The 16,646-nt window shown below is 47.1% G+C and overlaps 1 protein-coding gene across 1 annotated transcript in view; it reads right to left on the bottom strand.

Annotated features, from left to right (window-relative positions):
* The window catches only part of PLXNC1 (plexin C1), a 137,441-nt gene that overhangs the window by 51,629 nt on the left and 69,166 nt on the right, over positions 1-16,646 (bottom strand). The window contains exons 10-16 of the mRNA XM_021708253.1: positions 14,883-15,022; positions 11,632-11,811; positions 8,366-8,453; positions 4,507-4,710; positions 4,210-4,395; positions 2,459-2,561; positions 49-150 (exon numbers count right to left, since the gene is read on the bottom strand). Coding sequence (XP_021563928.1) covers positions 49-150; positions 2,459-2,561; positions 4,210-4,395; positions 4,507-4,710; positions 8,366-8,453; positions 11,632-11,811; positions 14,883-15,022 — 1,003 coding nt within the window. The remainder of the gene's footprint in view (positions 1-48; positions 151-2,458; positions 2,562-4,209; positions 4,396-4,506; positions 4,711-8,365; positions 8,454-11,631; positions 11,812-14,882; positions 15,023-16,646) is intronic.

The raw sequence follows: 16,646 nt of genomic DNA, 5'->3' as shown, positions 1-16,646 counted from the left end.
GAAGTAGGGAGAAGCACCTGTGGTGTCCGGCCGCCATGAGGTTCTTACCGTCCCGAATCTCCTTGCGCAACTCACTCTCCAGGAGCTCCAGTTGCTGGCTCTGCTTGCGACTCAGCTCCCTGGACTTGTGTCTGGTCACCCCCACGGCCGCTGCGAGACAGAGACACCACGTCAGGGCCACTCGCAGTCCACACACAAGCACATAACCGCCTTCACAGCTTTTTTTTTCATGTTTTTATTTTTTTGTAGAGATGAGGTTCACTATGACACCCAGGTTGGTCTCAAACTCCTGGGCTCAAGCAATCCTACTGGCTTGGCCTCTCAGAGTGCTGGAATGCCAGGGGTGAGCCATCATGCCTGGCCGTCTTCCCCCTGAGTCAGGATTTCACTCCATATCCCAGGCTGGAGTGGCGCAATCATGGCTCACTGCAGCCTCAACCTCCTAGGTTCAGGTGATCCTTCTGCCTCAGCCTCCCAAGTAGCTTGGGACTACAGGCACATGCCACCATGCCTGACTGTTTTTTTTTTTTTTGGTAGAGATGAGGCGTCACTATTTTTCCAAGGTTGATCTTGAACTCCTGGGCTCAAGCAATCCTCTTGCCTCAGCCTTTCAAAATGCTGGGATGACAGGTGTGAGCTACCATGCCCAGCCTACAGTTCTAAAAAAATAAATAAGTAAAACAAGGAAAATGAAAGAGAGATAGAGATGAGACAGAGAGAGAGAAAGAGACACAGACTAGAAAATAGCATTTAAGAGCTGGATTTTGTAAGAAGGAAATTTTCCAGTGAGGGGTCACACTCTAGAGGAAGATGCTAAAATGCAACAGAAAAAATCCACTCATTTTAAAACTGAAAACTAAACTAAATCAAATAAACTTCACTTGTAACCAGAGGTCCCAGCAGGTTGGAGAGTAATGAAACACCCCATCTCCCTTCAGCCCTGCCTTGGATTCCAACACCAGAAGGAGGCTCAGACCCGCACTGGCCACAGGGCCAGACACACAGAGCTCGTGGACATGCTGGGTGAGCCACTGGGACCCCCAGGTCTAGCATGGCCCCTTTCTACCCCTCCTCTTGCTCCAGCCAGTAAGTCAAACGACTCGGTACTCAGGTTCTGCCCTGCTAGACCACATCCCGGCTGAGTGATCCAGGCTGAGTACTTCCACATCTCTATGCCTGGTTCACTGTGATGCTGAGGAGATTACTCAAGGTAACACATAGAAGGTGTCAAGGATGTATTCTCGGAAAAGAATAAGTATCCAGCGATCAACAATCATGATTATTCTAGAAGCCTCTCCTTCTCTAAAACACATTGTTGTTTTAGAGAAGAATGTCAATGGTGGATGGGAAAGAGGCTGGAAGAAGCAAAACCAAGTGTAGTTCACGGGCTCGTGACAGAGTCCGCGTCTTACCCACATGGGTTGTGTATCCCCAAGAGAGTGTGCCATGTGCAGTAGTTCTCAAACTTATGCCCATGGAATCCCCTTTCCCAGCAGCAGCCCTTGGGATGCCATTGCTCAGCCCACACTTTGAGCAACACTGGCTCAGCCTGTGAAGGCTTGCCCTCTTCCATGAATGCAGGGATGGGATGAATGAATGAATGTGTCATGAAAGGAGACACGAGTGACAGCCTCTATCAGCCTCCAGTATCGGAAGGACAGACCTAGGTTCCATCAAGAAGCACAAGGGCTCTTGACTGCTAGAGAAGAGTTCCGTTTTCAGAGAAGGATGGGAGGAAGCTGACTCCCAGTGGGAGTGACTCAGGACCAGAGTTGCTGCAGAGACCAGGCACACGGATGAGATCAGCAGGGGGAGACAACAGGGAGAGGTGGAGACTGCAGGGGATCCCCAGGAGCACATGCTCTCCGTGAGGCAGCTGCTACTCAACTCCAGGAACTGACGCTATGGGGAAATGGGTCCAGTAAGCCAAATCCTCCAACCTTTCAAGAGGTTCTTAAAAATGTGAATCACCAATTTTTAAATGTTATCAACTCCTTAATAGTTTTGAAAAGTGTTCTGTGGGCCAAGCAGAATGAATGCCAGATTCAGCCAGTGTGCAGCCGCGGGGCCCACGGTGCCGGGCAAGTCTCGGGCTACTTTGGGACATGACGCAGATCCACTTCAAAAGCAGTTCTGCCAGGAGGATGCGGGGAGGGTCAGGTGAACCCACCAAGTTCTGGGAGCCCCAAGCCCAGAGGAACACCAGGGAATGACTTAAATGGACACCTGTCACCACATTTCAAAGGAACAGGTAGTGGAGCAGCTTTGAGACCCAACCTTGTGCCACGGCCGCCTCCTGAGTCATGTTAGAAGCCCTCCATTCCTGCAGTTCCCTCCCAAGGTCCTGACTTGGGCCTCTACCCACAAGCGCTTCATCCAAGCAGACAGCCTGCAGTCAGAGCCTCCTGCCCCATGAGGGGTCCCAGGAGATGCTTCGACAGATTAAGCGGCCACTTACCAAAAATGACGACCACCAACAGGACGGGCAGCACGATCAGGAAATACCAGGTGGAGGGGGCGGACTCCTGCTCCACGAAGAGCTCCAGGTTCCCGAGCCTCACCTGGGGGGACAGAACACGTCACCGGGTTGGGTGAGGGACACCTGTCATGTGCATAATCCCCCACATGGCTTCAAGACACACAGCAATGAGCAAGGTGGTTCACTTAAGTCCAAGGCCCATCCAGGCAGATCACCACATGTCCTTGGGCACAGCAAAGGCATTCACTGTGCCTCAGTGTCCCCACATGTCAGTGTAGGTGTGTGGGACCAAACCCACTGATTTAGATGTCGCCCTCTTTGCCCAATGGACCTAGTAAGCCAAATCCTGATGCTATGGGAAAATGGGTGCAAACGGCAGGAAGGCAGCAATACAGTCGCAGTCCCCGGGGGTAAGAAGGCCTACCCGTATCCATACTGAACTCTCAGATATCTTGGGCTTCTCGACAGACCTATTTTCTTTTCTTTTCTTTTCTTTTTTTTAAGATAGGGTTTCACTCTGTTGCCAAGGCTGCAGTGCAGTGGCACAGTCGGTCATGGCTCCTTGCAGCCTCAACCTCCTCGGCTAAGTGATCTTCCTGCCTCAGCCTCTCGAGTATCTGGGTCTACAGACATACACCACCATGCCTCGCTAATTTTTTTAATTTTTTTTGTAGAGATGAGGTCTATGTTGCCCAGATTGGTCTGGAACTCCTGGGCTCAGACAATCTTCCTGCCTCACCTCCAAAGTGTTGGGATTACAGGTGTGAGCCACTGCACCTGGACTTGTCTTCCTTTTACGTCCCCCCTACAGGCAGCTGTTTTTGTCCGTCTTCTCCACTCTGTCCTGTCTCTTAGGAACCTAGAATGAGGGCATGTGTTCTTCTCAACTCAGCAAGGGTGTGTGTGTGTGTGTGTGTGTGCATTGAGAGCCTCAGTTGTTCTTGATTTTATGATCATCATCATCCCCTTTACCACACAAAGGACACAGGGTGAGGAGTCAGGTGACTTACTCAAGGCTACACAGCCACTAGCTGGTGCCACTGGGACACCAGCATGTTTTTGATTCTGCCTTCTGGTCTGATGCTCTTTTCTTGTCCAATTCCTTATCCAATTCCTTATGACTACAGATCGTAAGACCATGCAGAGCCTCCGACAGCAAGAACACTACCCAGGATGACTTCTGCTATGTGTCCTTTCTCTGTGGCCTCACTTCTCTATTGTGGACATAAATACCCCAGTGATAAGCCCTCTCTCCCACGCCTGGGAAAAGAGTCATCACAGGAAATATGACTTCACAATGAAGGAAGCAGCCATGGCCTGGAGAATATTCTGTCTTTGTCAGACGCTAACACCACCCTGAGTGTGCCAGAGGAGCCTGTGTTTGTTTTGGGTTTCTGCGAAGACATGTCACCTCTGCATTTGAGAAAAGAACAGCAGCTCATTTGTCAGTGGGCCTAGGATTCTGCCTGCAGATGTTACAGTCTAAACGCACGGCTAGAACAAAAGCTATCAAGACTCATTAGGCGCAAAGACAATGGCCCGTTCAACGCTCTGACACACCAACAGCTATTCTGGAGGAATCATGCCTGGGTCTGCAGTACCCACTTTGTGTATCTTGTATTTAAAGTGAAGGTCTCAAGATTTATGAACACTTCCACCTGCCCTCTGGTTTAGCCAAGGAACTGCCAGAAGTTAGGTAAAGACGGCAGGCAGGACTGGGGGTGACTTACACGAACTTTCTTCGATGAGTTGGCGATGGTGCTTGCCATCTTAATGCCTTTAATTTTGCAAAAGATGGTGGTGAGATCTTGGTTTCTAGTGATATTTTCAAAACTGCAATTTAATTGCCCATTTTCTCCATGGAAAAGAGTGATTTCAATGTCTTTCTTGGAGATGTTGAAATTATCATTTTCTTTCTGTGAAGAACAAAATGAAGAGGAAAGAAGAACATGTGGACACTCACAGGCACAAGCCCTCCTTCCAAACAAGGGGGCAGGTGACACCCACCCACGGGAAAAGAAACATACTTGAATCTTGACTTCTAGTTCTGTGTCGACCTCAGATTCCACCCGATACCCTGTGAATCGGGGGTCCTCCAGGTACTGCAAGGTCCCACAGTCCAGAAAGGTGTCTTGTACGCGCAGTTTCACAGTGACATTCGTGCGTGCTTTTGAACTCTTTAAATTGGGGGCCAAAAACCTGCAGTAGGTTGCCACACAATATTCAGAGACCTGGGAGGGAAGAAAGGAGCATGTCAAGGACCTCATGAGCAAATCCCTGCTCTAGTCTCTAGAGCTCAGTGGCCTGGGCAGTTTTACTGCTTGGTGTTTCTGTTTTCTCATCTGTGAAATGGGGACAGGCTTAATTCAACCCAGATTACACCAAATGAGACAGCACTCATTAAATTAAAGAAGGGCTAAATGAAAGGTGATCCCATAGGCAACAATGCTTAGCGCAGCACCTGGAATGTAGGACGCTCTCAGGTGTTGTCATTGCTCTCTGAGTGCCAAGGAAGCAGTAGAAGGTTCTGCGGTGGGCAAAGGGACTCTGCAGAAAGAGGCTGGAGGAAAGGAAAGGCTGGCTGTGGGCTCAGGTGTCCTCCAGGCAGCAGGTCTGAGTACCAGGAAACCTCAGGCCAGAAGGGCCAGCCTGCAGCAGGGCAACCTCCACACCAGCTGCCCAGGAAAAAGGGCCCTTGGGCGTCACAGAAAACAAGAGAAAACAAGTAGAGGCAACGTGTCCCAGTGAAACCAAAAGCAGGAAACCTGGAAACTGCAGAAGCTCTGGTCTGGGTACAGGCTTATTGAAAACAACATATATCTGTCCTGTCCAGGTGTTCAGCAAGACAGGCTGTGGAATATGAGAAATAGGGGACACACTTTTTTTGGAATCAGGGTTTCCCTCTGTTGCCCAGGCTGAAGGGCAGTGGCACAGTCACCACAGCCTCGACCTTCTGGGCTCAGGCAGTTCTCCCGCCTCAGCTTCCTGAGTAGCTGGGACTACAGGCCTGTGCCACCACACCCAGTAAGTTTTTTTTTGTTTTTTTTTGTTTTGTAAGACAAGGACTCGCTATGTTGCTTAGGCTGGTCTCAAATTCCTGGGCTCAAGCAATCCTTCTGCCTCGGCCTTTCATAGTGCTGGGATTACAGGTGTGAGACATCGTGCTCGGCAACATGTATTCAAGAAGAGCAACTACAGCTTGTAGAATAAATCTGTCAGCAGAAAACACATGTCTCTTTCCCCTAATGTTGGAGCATTAAAAGGAGGGCAGGAAGAGGTGGAAGGTGGGAAGCTCAGACATCTAGAGCCGGATCCACAAGAGCAGGACCTGCTGCCACCCTGACTGTCCAAACGACACCCTGTGTCTTGCATTCACACTCCTGTGGATGGATGACAGCCTCTGCCCACGGTCTCCCCAGCCTTCACTGCTATAGCTGGCTTTTCACCAAGATGCCTTCTAGAAGGATTGGTAGCCACAGGTTCATCCCAACTTCCTCATCCTCATGACGCTGCATGTCCGCCCTAGTGGCCACTCCTGGGACTAGAAGTGCCCTTTCCACCTGCGAGTCTCTGCCCCTCAATCCCTGCAATAACACCCTTCTGCCTGTTTCACCCTGGGTGCCCTTCTTCCTCCTGTGAGCTCTAACTCACACGATGGCCCACACTCCCCTTCACGAGGATGCTCCCAAGACCACCCCGCTGACCAAGCTGACCACTCCGCGTCACTGTGGCCGGGCGTCCGAGACCCACCCGGCTAGTGCAGCCCAACAGGCCTGCAGCTAGAGGGGCTGTGGCAGCCCTTACACGCCTGGACGAGGCAGGGCTCCCCGTCTTCCCTCATTCCCACCTCTCTACACCACTAACACCACTGCTAACATCATGACCACATGGTGCACCCAGATGTGCCTCACCCTCTGCAGAGTAATCAGTAGCTCCCACTGCTACAGAATTCTACCTGACACTCCTTCGTGTGGCTCTCGAGTGGTTGATGCATAAGTTCGTAGTGTTTGTTTTTGGCATAGCACACTGGTGCTGGGAGTTTACAGTTTGTCATTTGTCATTTAGAGTAACAATGTTGTGCTTGTAAACACGCCTTGCATTTTGCAGTTTGAAGAAAGTGAGTGCTATCGTGGGCTAAAGATGATGGAGTGTCAATTGAAAAAAAGAGCACTTCCGCCATATTCCTCTGCTTGAGTTTAACAGGGGAGGGAAGGCAGTGGAGGCGGCTCAAGACATTTGTGCTGTGTCCAGGGAGATAGCTGTCGGGGAGAGTATGGCAGGAAGATGGTGGTATTGTTTCAAAGAGAGCTACTTTGACCTGAGAGGTTGTTCACATTCAGGAAGACCATCAGACTTTGATGAAGACCATTTGGACACTTTAATCCATGATGATCCATGTTGATCAACCCGAGAATTGACAAATGTGATGAACTGTGACCATCAACATCTACATTCCATGGGCAAGTGAAAAACGCTACCAACTTACGCATCAACTAACATACTATTCCTCTCACTCATTCCTGACCCATCCTCCAGAACCCACGGGCAGGACTGAGTGACACTCCAGTCATGCCCTGGGAGGAAGTTGTCCCCCGTACCAGAACCCACCTTCCTGCTGCCACCTATCCAAATCCTCCTACTCTGCCTTGCTGTCCGATAAACTGACTTCCATTCACATTCACTTCTCTACTTGTCCACCATGCTTTTGTGGACTCAGGGGGTTTCTGAGCTGGAAGGGCTCTATGACATCCCATGTGCCAACTTCCAATCCCGGTGAAGGCAATAGGAATATCTCATTTATCCTTTGCCCTTGCACCCAGCAACATGCATTCCCCAGTAGGTGCTCAATAAAGCCAACTTGACTAGGGAGCAGCATGTGAGAGGAGCCAGTCCTGGACAAAGGCAGGCCCCACCTCTTCCAGATGGAACAGAGAGTCACACTCTGGATTGCATGCATCTTGGGGATGTGGCCCCATGAGTGTATGGAAGTCAGGTGCAGTGGGAGGCTTGGAGCTGGCTGAAGTGTGTCAGCAGGCAGGCATGGGCATGACAAGGCTATAAGGATGACATAGCAGAGGCCTCCTGAGTCCAGGCCTGAGCCCACACCAGTCCCAAGCAGGGACAAGGTCTATGGCAATCTGCTTCAGGCAAATCAGCAGGAAGTGGTCAGGCAGGCCCCAGAGAGGCCACATGTCTTTCATCAAGGTCAGGGAGAAAGGGGAAGAGAGAATAGGGAAGAACATTCCGGAAGCGTGGAGCAGTACTCAGAGGCCCAGCCTGTATCTAATGTTCCACCTTCCCTCTTACTCCTGGAGTGGGAAGCTTCAGTCTAGGGTGGATCCCCCAGCACTGTAGGGGGGGACTCTAACATGGGTGGGACCAGATCCTCGTATGGCTTAATCTTTGCAGAAAGAGGCAAGAGAAGGTGAGGTCAGATGGCAGGGACTGAACCAGGTTAGAGAGACAAGGGTAAGTACCTGACGAGATGCCTGCCTCACTCTCCCTGCATGGTGGGCACACCACCACCCACTCTTCACAGAAACGTTTCCTCACCTCACACTTGAACCATTCGTGAAGCATTTTCACACATGTTCATAAGCGTGGTCTCACTAAAGCAACTCGCCACAAAGCCACACAAGGGGAAGATGACAGGGCTTGCCGCACCACGTTCACTTCTCTTCCTCCATCCCACAACCAGAGAGACCCAACTACAAGTCAAAGGTCTTATTGTTTCTGCCATAGCACAGACAGTCTATGTCATACAACAGGCAAAAGTTTACAATACCAGGTCACAGAAATAATATATATTCCCCGTCAGGATACAGAGTGACAAAGACAAGATCATCATTGAAAATAGCTGTTATTACAAAGCAGCTGAAGACTTACATTGATGTTTCCTTTTAACTCATGGGAAATGATCAAGTTGTCAATTACGTCGAAATTTCTGCCCATGACGGTTATATTTTGACCACCACTGTAAGGAATAAAAGCAACAGTAAAGGTTTCACAGTAAACACACAGGCATTTTGCATTTAAGAACAAAGCTATCAGTCTATCCACATTCAATTTTAAACTCACTTAGGTCTGAGAGCAAATTAACTCATTTTAATTTAAAATGCAGGATGTAGAAGCCTTTTCAGGATACTGGCCACACATTCATGGCTTTCAAGGTGCACGTGTACAAAAATTCATGTCAGATCCTCCTGATTCTAGGAAAATGCTCACATTCTTTAATAGAATTTGAAATGTGTTGTGTCATTTGACCACATAGAATCAGAGCAGCAGCTGCACCTTGAAAATGTGTCACTAAACAGAATTTTGTTTGATTGCCATTTAACCTATATGAAGATGCATCAGTCTAACAATTTTCAAAATCAAACCCCCAGCCTGCCAATTATATTTTATTTAGCAAAGCAGGAAACACTTTGGACAAGGTAAAATTATGAATGACACTAAAAGTGTACGCTCAGCTTCCTCCTGTCTCTCTAGAACCAAGCCAAATGACTCCATGTCCCACGCAGAAGCACAGCAGTCACTGGGTGTGAATAAACAACTTGCGCACTCGGCTGCCCACATGCCCTTGTTCACGTGGTTACTAGGCACCCATTCTAGGGGACAAGAGCCTGGCATGTCAGGTCCAACAGCTGCTGATGACAAGACCAAGAGGTGGGCACGGATAGCCTGACTTGTGAGGGCAGAGAGAAGTCAGAGCCCTGGATCCTCCAGCTATGGGGGGTGGGGCCAAGATGGTCTTGTACCAGTCTGTAGAAAATCCAGCAGGGAGTGTTCTGCCGATGGCCAGCCTTCAGAGCCACATTCTTGTTCAAGACACACAGGCTCAGGAAGTCACAGGCAACAGGACAGTGAGGTCCTCTTGCATCACAGCCATGTAGTATCCTGTAATGGCTCAGAGCATGACGTCCTGGGCTAGGCTGTCTGGGAGCCTGGGACAAGGTGTCAACCCTCTTTCTGCCTCAGTTCCCTTGCCTGCAGAAAGGACAGCCCACAGTGGACCTCTTACATTTGTTATGAGGAGTAACTTAGTTGATGAATGAACACACCAGGCCTGTGGTGCGTGCCACATGAGTTCCTGCTTTTATACACAGGACAGAATTAGGCTCAGAGTGGGGAAGCATTGTGCCAGGGCCCTGGCTTGACATTTCAGATGCCCTCATTTCATTGTCATAGGCTAAATTGTGCCCCCACACAATTCATGTGTTGATGCTCTAACTCCCAGGACCTCAGGATGTTGCTGTATTTGGAGACAGGTTATTATAAAGAGGTAATTAAGGTTGAAGAGGTCATTGGGTGGACTTTAACCCAGTAGGACTGGTGGCCTTAGAAGAAGCAGAGATGAGGACAGAGACACACAGAGGAAAGGCTGTGTGAGGACACGAGAGCAAATGGCCATTTATAAGGTGAGAGGCCTCAGAAGAAACCAACCCCCAGCACCTTGAATTCAGACCTCCAGCATGAGAACTGGCAGGAAACACACTTCTGTTGTTTAAGCCACAGAGTCTGTGGTCCTTTGTTACGTCCGTCTAGAAATCTAACATAGCTACCTCTCACTTGATCTTGAATATGAATATTGACAGTGGTGTTTTTTTTTTCTCTTCTCTTTTCCCTTTTGTTCTTTTTTTCTTTTTTAACAATGTTTTGTCTGTAGTTTTATCTAGAAAGTGCTTTGAAAATTAGCTCCACTCTGTGTTAGGTAAAGAAAATATCTTTAGGATTCTATTCCAAAATCTGAAGGTGAATTTGAATTCAACTAGGGAAAATGTTCATTGCAGCACTATTCACAATAGCCAAGGCATGGCATCAACCTCAGTGCCCATCAATGGACAAATAGATGAAGAAAATGTAGTAGACATAACACAGTGGAATATTATTCAGTCATGAAAAAAGAATGAAAGAAGGAAATCCTGCCATTTGTATTAACATGGATGGAGCTAGAGGTCATGGTGTTATGTGAAATGAGCCAGGCACAGAAAGACAAATATTGCATGTTCTCACCCATCTGTGGGAACTTTCAAAGTGGACCTTGTGGTGATGGAGAGTAAAATGAGACACCAGAGGCTAGGAAGGGTGTGTGGAGGGTAGAGGGGGATCGTGAGAGGCTGGCTGATCGATCCACACATACATTAGGGAGAAGGAATATAGTTCAGTGCTTGGTAGCACATGAGAATGACTACAGTTAATAATACCTACTAGAAGAGTGGAATGTGAATGCTCCTAACACAAGGGAATGATGAGTATTTGCAGTGAAGGAAACCCCGACAACCCCGACTTGATCATTATGCACTGTATGCTTACATCAAAATGCACCTTATATAAAATGAACAGCTATTATGTATGAATAAATAATAGCAAAAATTAAAGACCAAAAAAAGCATTCAATAGGGATATTATTATTATTATTATTATTATTTTGAGTCAGGGTCTCACTCTGTCACCCAGGCTGGAGTGTAGTGGCTAGATCGTGGCCCACTGCAGCCTTGACCTCCAGGGTTCAAGCCATCTTTCTGCCTCAGCCTCCTGAGTAGCTAAGACTATAGCTGTGCACCATCACACCTGGCTATTTTTTAATTTTTTGCAGAGACAAGTTCTTGCTATCTTGTGCAGGCTGGGTTTTTTTTTCTTAATATGCTGAATTTATATGGAAGAATGTATTCTGAAATTTCCATCTCTCACTTAGGGAGCATCTCTAAAATGTTGATTCTGCTTTTTGTTTCAATAGCTCCCAGTATTTCCCCCAAAGAATTCCCAACAGTTTACTCTAAGGTTATAAAATGAAGATGGAAGAATGAAGCCTTTTACCATGGTTGGGACAGACATAGGGTGAAGAGTGCTACATATTTGTATCAGAAACCTAGGCTAGGAATAGTTACTGTGACTGAACAAACATTTTGGCTGTGAGTTTCCTGGCAGCCATAGTGAAGAAAGGAACAAGATGAGTTCCTCACGTCCACTGTGACGGCAAGAAGCAGCTATGTGCCAGGTATGCATTTCCCTAAGAGCCAACACTAAGAGGAGCTCTGTGAGAAGGATTTGGGATGGTTACTTTTTCTGGATGTATTTGAATGAAATCTGTGATCTTTATGCACTCGACCCCTAACCATAGGACAGAACCAGGCTGCAAGTCCAGGAAGTACCTGATCCAGGTGCTGGCAGGGACGATGAGGGCACAGTGAGGCAGGGCAATGTAGGACACAGGCCCCACAGCAGAGCAATTGCCACTGTCAAACTGGACGCACACAGTCTTCATCTCCTTCCGGCTGGATGGAAGAGAGAACTTCATGTGCGTGTCGTTCAGTACGTGGCTGACCCGGATCCTGGAGAGGGGCAGAGAGAGAGCCTTCCGTGACACACACACTCGGACGGCTGGCCGCCCAAGGTGGCAGCGCACACCCTTCCCTGAGCCACGACCCTCAATGCGGATGGAACAGCTGCAGGCTCCCCCCAGCTCATCAGGAGCCACCTGCTCAGTCTGGGTATGACATGGGGCTGGGTTCCTCTTTTCTGGGTACATTTTTATCTTTCTTATTTGCATTTCCCTTAGAAGTGAGAAAGGAAAGGGCTGTGATCACTGCCCTTAAGAAGAACTACTAGAAAGTGGAACATGGACTGGGTCTTAAATTGTATTAAGAATCATGGTAAATGTTGCTGTGCGTGATAATGGCACTACTGCTATCTGTTAAAGACATACTGGAGTTTTTATGAATGCCGCTTCTCCCCTGCAAAATGGATAAGATAGACAAAACAAGACTGGCAAAAGGAGGCTGGGAACAGTTGCGAGAGGTTTGTTACACTTATCTCTCTTGTATACATTCAAAAATTTCCATAAGAAGAAGCTTAAGGCTGGGCATGGTGGCTCATGTCTATAATCCCAGCACTTTGGGAGAATGAGGCAGGAGGATCACTTGAGCCAGGAGATCGAGACCAGCCTAGGTAACACAGTGAGACCTTGTCTCTACACAAAATCGAAAAATTAGTCAGGCATGGTGGCACATGCCTATAGTCCCAGCTGCTTGAGAGGCTGAGGTGGAAGGACCACCTGAGCCCAGGTGGTCGAGGTTACAGTGAATCATGATCGTACCACTGCACTCCAGTGTGGACAGCAGAGTGAGACCCCCAACTCAACAAATGAAATAAACTAAAATAAAAAGCTGAACAAGAAAAATAAGTCCCAGTCTAGCACCGGGAGGGAAGAAGCCAACACCAGACAGAGGTGGGAATTCTGCCATTCAAAGAACAGACAGTCTGTGCCAGGAGCCCAGGGGTCTCAGAATCAATCAGCAACAGGCCAGCCTGCTCCCAGGGAGTCTCCAGGCTAGGAAGCAGCTGGGACTGCCCAGGGTACTCCTGACTCCCAGCAGAAGGTGGCCTTGACAGCCTCTGAGTCAGAGCAAAGCCTTCAAGGACATTCCCTCTGCACTCTCTGCACACTGACCTGCACTCTCAGTGTGTCATGTCCACAGTGACCCTCTAAGGCACAAATCATTAAGCCCAGGCTGCGTCTGAATGCTGCTCAGGGTAATTATGCTACATGAGAATCTATTATTACTACTCAGAGGACATGGGTATGAGTATTAACTTTAATGCTGTCACCAAACCTTATGACAAGGCAAATTCAAAAAACATTGGAGTCTGTTAGTACCTAACACCACCGCAGATGTACATTTTAAGGTTTAGATTCAGAGCAGACCTCTAGGAAATCATAGTCAAATGGCTGATCATTAGAATTCAATCTTATTTATAAATTGTGGAAGGAGAGAGGTGAGCGTGTAGGGCATTTCACTATAATACTTGTATTTTTCTCTTTAAAATAATGACACATTTTAAAAATACCATATTAAAAGAGTCTGGGACGATGGCATGGGCTCAGGTATGGGATTAACTGAGCATTATGTTGACTGCTCATGAACCTGGGTTCACCCACAGATGTGGTTACTGAAACGCAACATGCAGAAAGGTCTCCCAGTCATTTAATTTAATAACTGCAGCATCACAAGACACATTCAGAATTAAAATGAGAGCGTAAAGAGTCAGACACAGGATGATGCTTGAAAAACTACTTATTTTACATAAAGCTGACTGCCTTTCTGTGAATACACAGGTGTCTAACTTCACAGATTTTGCTACACAAAATGAAAGACTTTTGCAACAAGGTAGTTAGCCAGGATAAACGGCACAAAAAGCCCTCTGTTGCATGGATACAGCCTCTAATGCTTGCTTGGTAATTCTGGAAGAGAGCAGAACAGAGGCAAGCCACCAATGAGCAGCTTTCTTGGAGATCACAGATCTTCCAAATTTACTGCCACGAGGGGGAGGGGATGGCAGCTTCGTGCAGCAAATGAATTAAAACAGAAAATTCAGTAAATAAGCAATGGCAGATTAGGATGCTGCACAAATCTGTTTTAGTAGCTAAAAACCAAAACATCACGCTTCAGCAGACTGTCTTAAATGCATTTCCACGATGAAAATAAGCTCAGTATTGTACTTCGTGTAGACTGTAACATCTTTCACTTCAAATTAGCCCAAGCTTAGAAAAGTGAATGAGCAGAAAACTCAAATAATCTGTCATGTTATTAATATTACATTTTGAGGGGAGGCATGGGGTGGCAATGTTCACAAGGACATCAGTGAGAGACTGACATTTCTTTTCTCGAAGTTTAATTGACAGGATGAGCTAGGGAGAGAAGCCATAGAAACAAGGACGCACAAGAGGTCCCTGGACCTGACATGTACAATGAGGTATTTTGTTCTTTTTTACTACTCATGTATACAGTAGTAATTTAATTATTGGAGATTGACACCAAACAGATGAAGAGAAGAAGGCTACAAAGAATAAAGTCTCCACATAAAATGGATCCCAAGAGTTGCCACATCAAGTTCTCCGTTAAGTTCCAAAGTACTTAACTATTTTTCTAAGCACATCGTCTTAGATATTGTTTGCAACTGCACATACTTGATTTTGTTATTGAAAAATGAATAAAGACCCAAAATAGGCAACATCCTGAATTTTTTTTTTTTTTTTTTTAGAAACAAAGTCTCACTATGTTGCCCAGGCTGGTCTCAAACTCCTGGGCTTAAGCAATCCTCCCATCTTGGTCTCCCAACATGCTGAGATTATAGGCGTGAGCCACTGCACCTGGTTCTAAAATTACTGTAGACTGAGATTGGTGGGGGGAGTAGCACAAGACAGATTCTCTCACAGTGAACTTCCAGTGTATTGTTAAAATTATTGTACATATTGGAATTATGTCAAACACTCAGACCAATTGTCCCACTCTTGCACATGGAAGTGATTTGACTGTACAAAGGTTGTCATCGCACTGATACTCCGTTGGCATGGCTTTTAGCTTTAGGTCACTGAGGATAGATTACTGGCATTTCAACTCACACATCCTTCTCACAAGTACTGGTTCCTTTCAGGATCATCGTAATGTCTGACGCCAGGGTAAAGTTTGCTCCCGTAACGATCACATTATTTTTCCCCAAGGTCGATATTTTCTGAGGCTCGATGGACTTAATGTAGAAGACCTATTGGAAAGAAAAGACGAAACACGAGATCAAAGCTAAGAAATGGCACTGCTCCAAAGAATCTGTTTATGCGCTGCCGTTCGAAAAAATCACTGGGAAATTACAACATTTTGCAAACACAAGCAGACAGTGTTTAATGAAATCAATGAATTCAAGGGAGAGTGCTGAAGATTCGTGTCTCTCACCATGTGACAGCATGAGGTCAAACCAATTAGTCTTTGTCTCACAAGACAGTTGAAAAGGCAGCTGAAGAATCTGACATCCTGTCTGCGGAGTAGTAGCACTAGTTTGGAGAATGCTCACAGCCTCCCCGCCTCCTAAGGCCCACGTATAAGCAGAAGAAAGGAGAAGAAAAGGAGGCCACTGACCATGGGCCAGTCACAAATTCATCGTAAAGCTGAAATAAATGTCCTTCCAGGCAAATTTAATTTCCAAGAAAGCAGTTTATACTTTGTTTATGTTAAGCTAGCTGAATCAAGGACTAGACTGCAGGGGAAGAGATCTCAAGAAGCCAAGCTGTCCAGTCACCTGATATCAAGTAGCTGGATGCCCAAACTGTTGTGGGCAACTGCTTCTTTTTTTGAGTCTCATTCTGTTGCCCAGGCTGGAGTGCAGTGACATGATCACAGCTCGCCTCAGCTTCCATCTCCTGGGCTGCCACCTCAGCCTCCCAAGTAGCTGGGACTGCAGGTGCCCGACCCCATTTCTTTTCAAGGGTTTTCCCATACCACAATCTCCCTCTTGCTATCTGATCCCATGTCCCTGGGTTCCCTAAAGCCCAGTCTCATGTTGTACAGGAGATTGCCACTTGCCTCTCCATGTGCCATGTCTAACAAAAGGCCTTTAAAAAAGCCCTTTATCTGATGACAAGAATAATTTTCTCTGTTCAAAACAAAGAAAGTCCTAATTTATTTTACACTCCTCTTACAGTTGCTCCCACCTATTGTTCTGGTCACTTTATTGCTCTTCTGTGTTATTCAGCAGTCTGTATTATTCCACAACATGGTGACCAAAACAGGACATGGGATTCTCTGATTCCAGCCCACAGCCAGGTCAGCAGATCTGTAGCATGAGGGAACATCATACTTGCGCTCTTATTTTTTCTGTTGCCTTGGTCATTGCAGAGCATACTCACAGTCTTGATATTTCAAAGTGGCCCCAAGGTCCAGATGCTTAATCATGTGACATTTGGCAAAACTAGAAATGCTGAGTGTGTCCACTTGGAGGACACAGTCCAGGAGGAAGCTCTGAGCCACTGGGAGAGCTTCCTGATGTCCAGCACCTGCCTAACACCTGCTTCTACAAGCAGCGAGTGTCCCCTGCTCAGTAGAGGCCTTACGGGGTGCTGGGGCACCTGTCCTGCTGAGATGGATGTTTTCTCACCCTGTTCCTGGGCACACACAGGTGCTCCCAGCAGGGCAGCCCCACCATGCACTGGCACTTCAGATGGGCTTTGCCGATCGAGGCACATCCGTCGTGAATGTCATCATGGCAGTGATGTAACGTGACATAGAATTGATTCCAGTAGCAGAATTTATTTTAATCACTCTGTGAAGGACTTTAGCCTTGTATTTATAGAATCACTAAGGGCCCGAAAGGGTCACTTTAATTATTCTGTTATACT

This window comes from Carlito syrichta, unplaced genomic scaffold (genome assembly GCF_000164805.1).
Source record: "Carlito syrichta isolate Samal-C Ts95f unplaced genomic scaffold, Tarsius_syrichta-2.0.1 Scaffold135639, whole genome shotgun sequence".
In the NCBI taxonomy this organism is placed as follows: domain Eukaryota; kingdom Metazoa; phylum Chordata; class Mammalia; order Primates; family Tarsiidae; genus Carlito; species Carlito syrichta.
The sequence above is the reverse complement of the archived record's forward strand: the minus strand, read 5'-3'. Positions and strand labels throughout refer to the sequence as shown.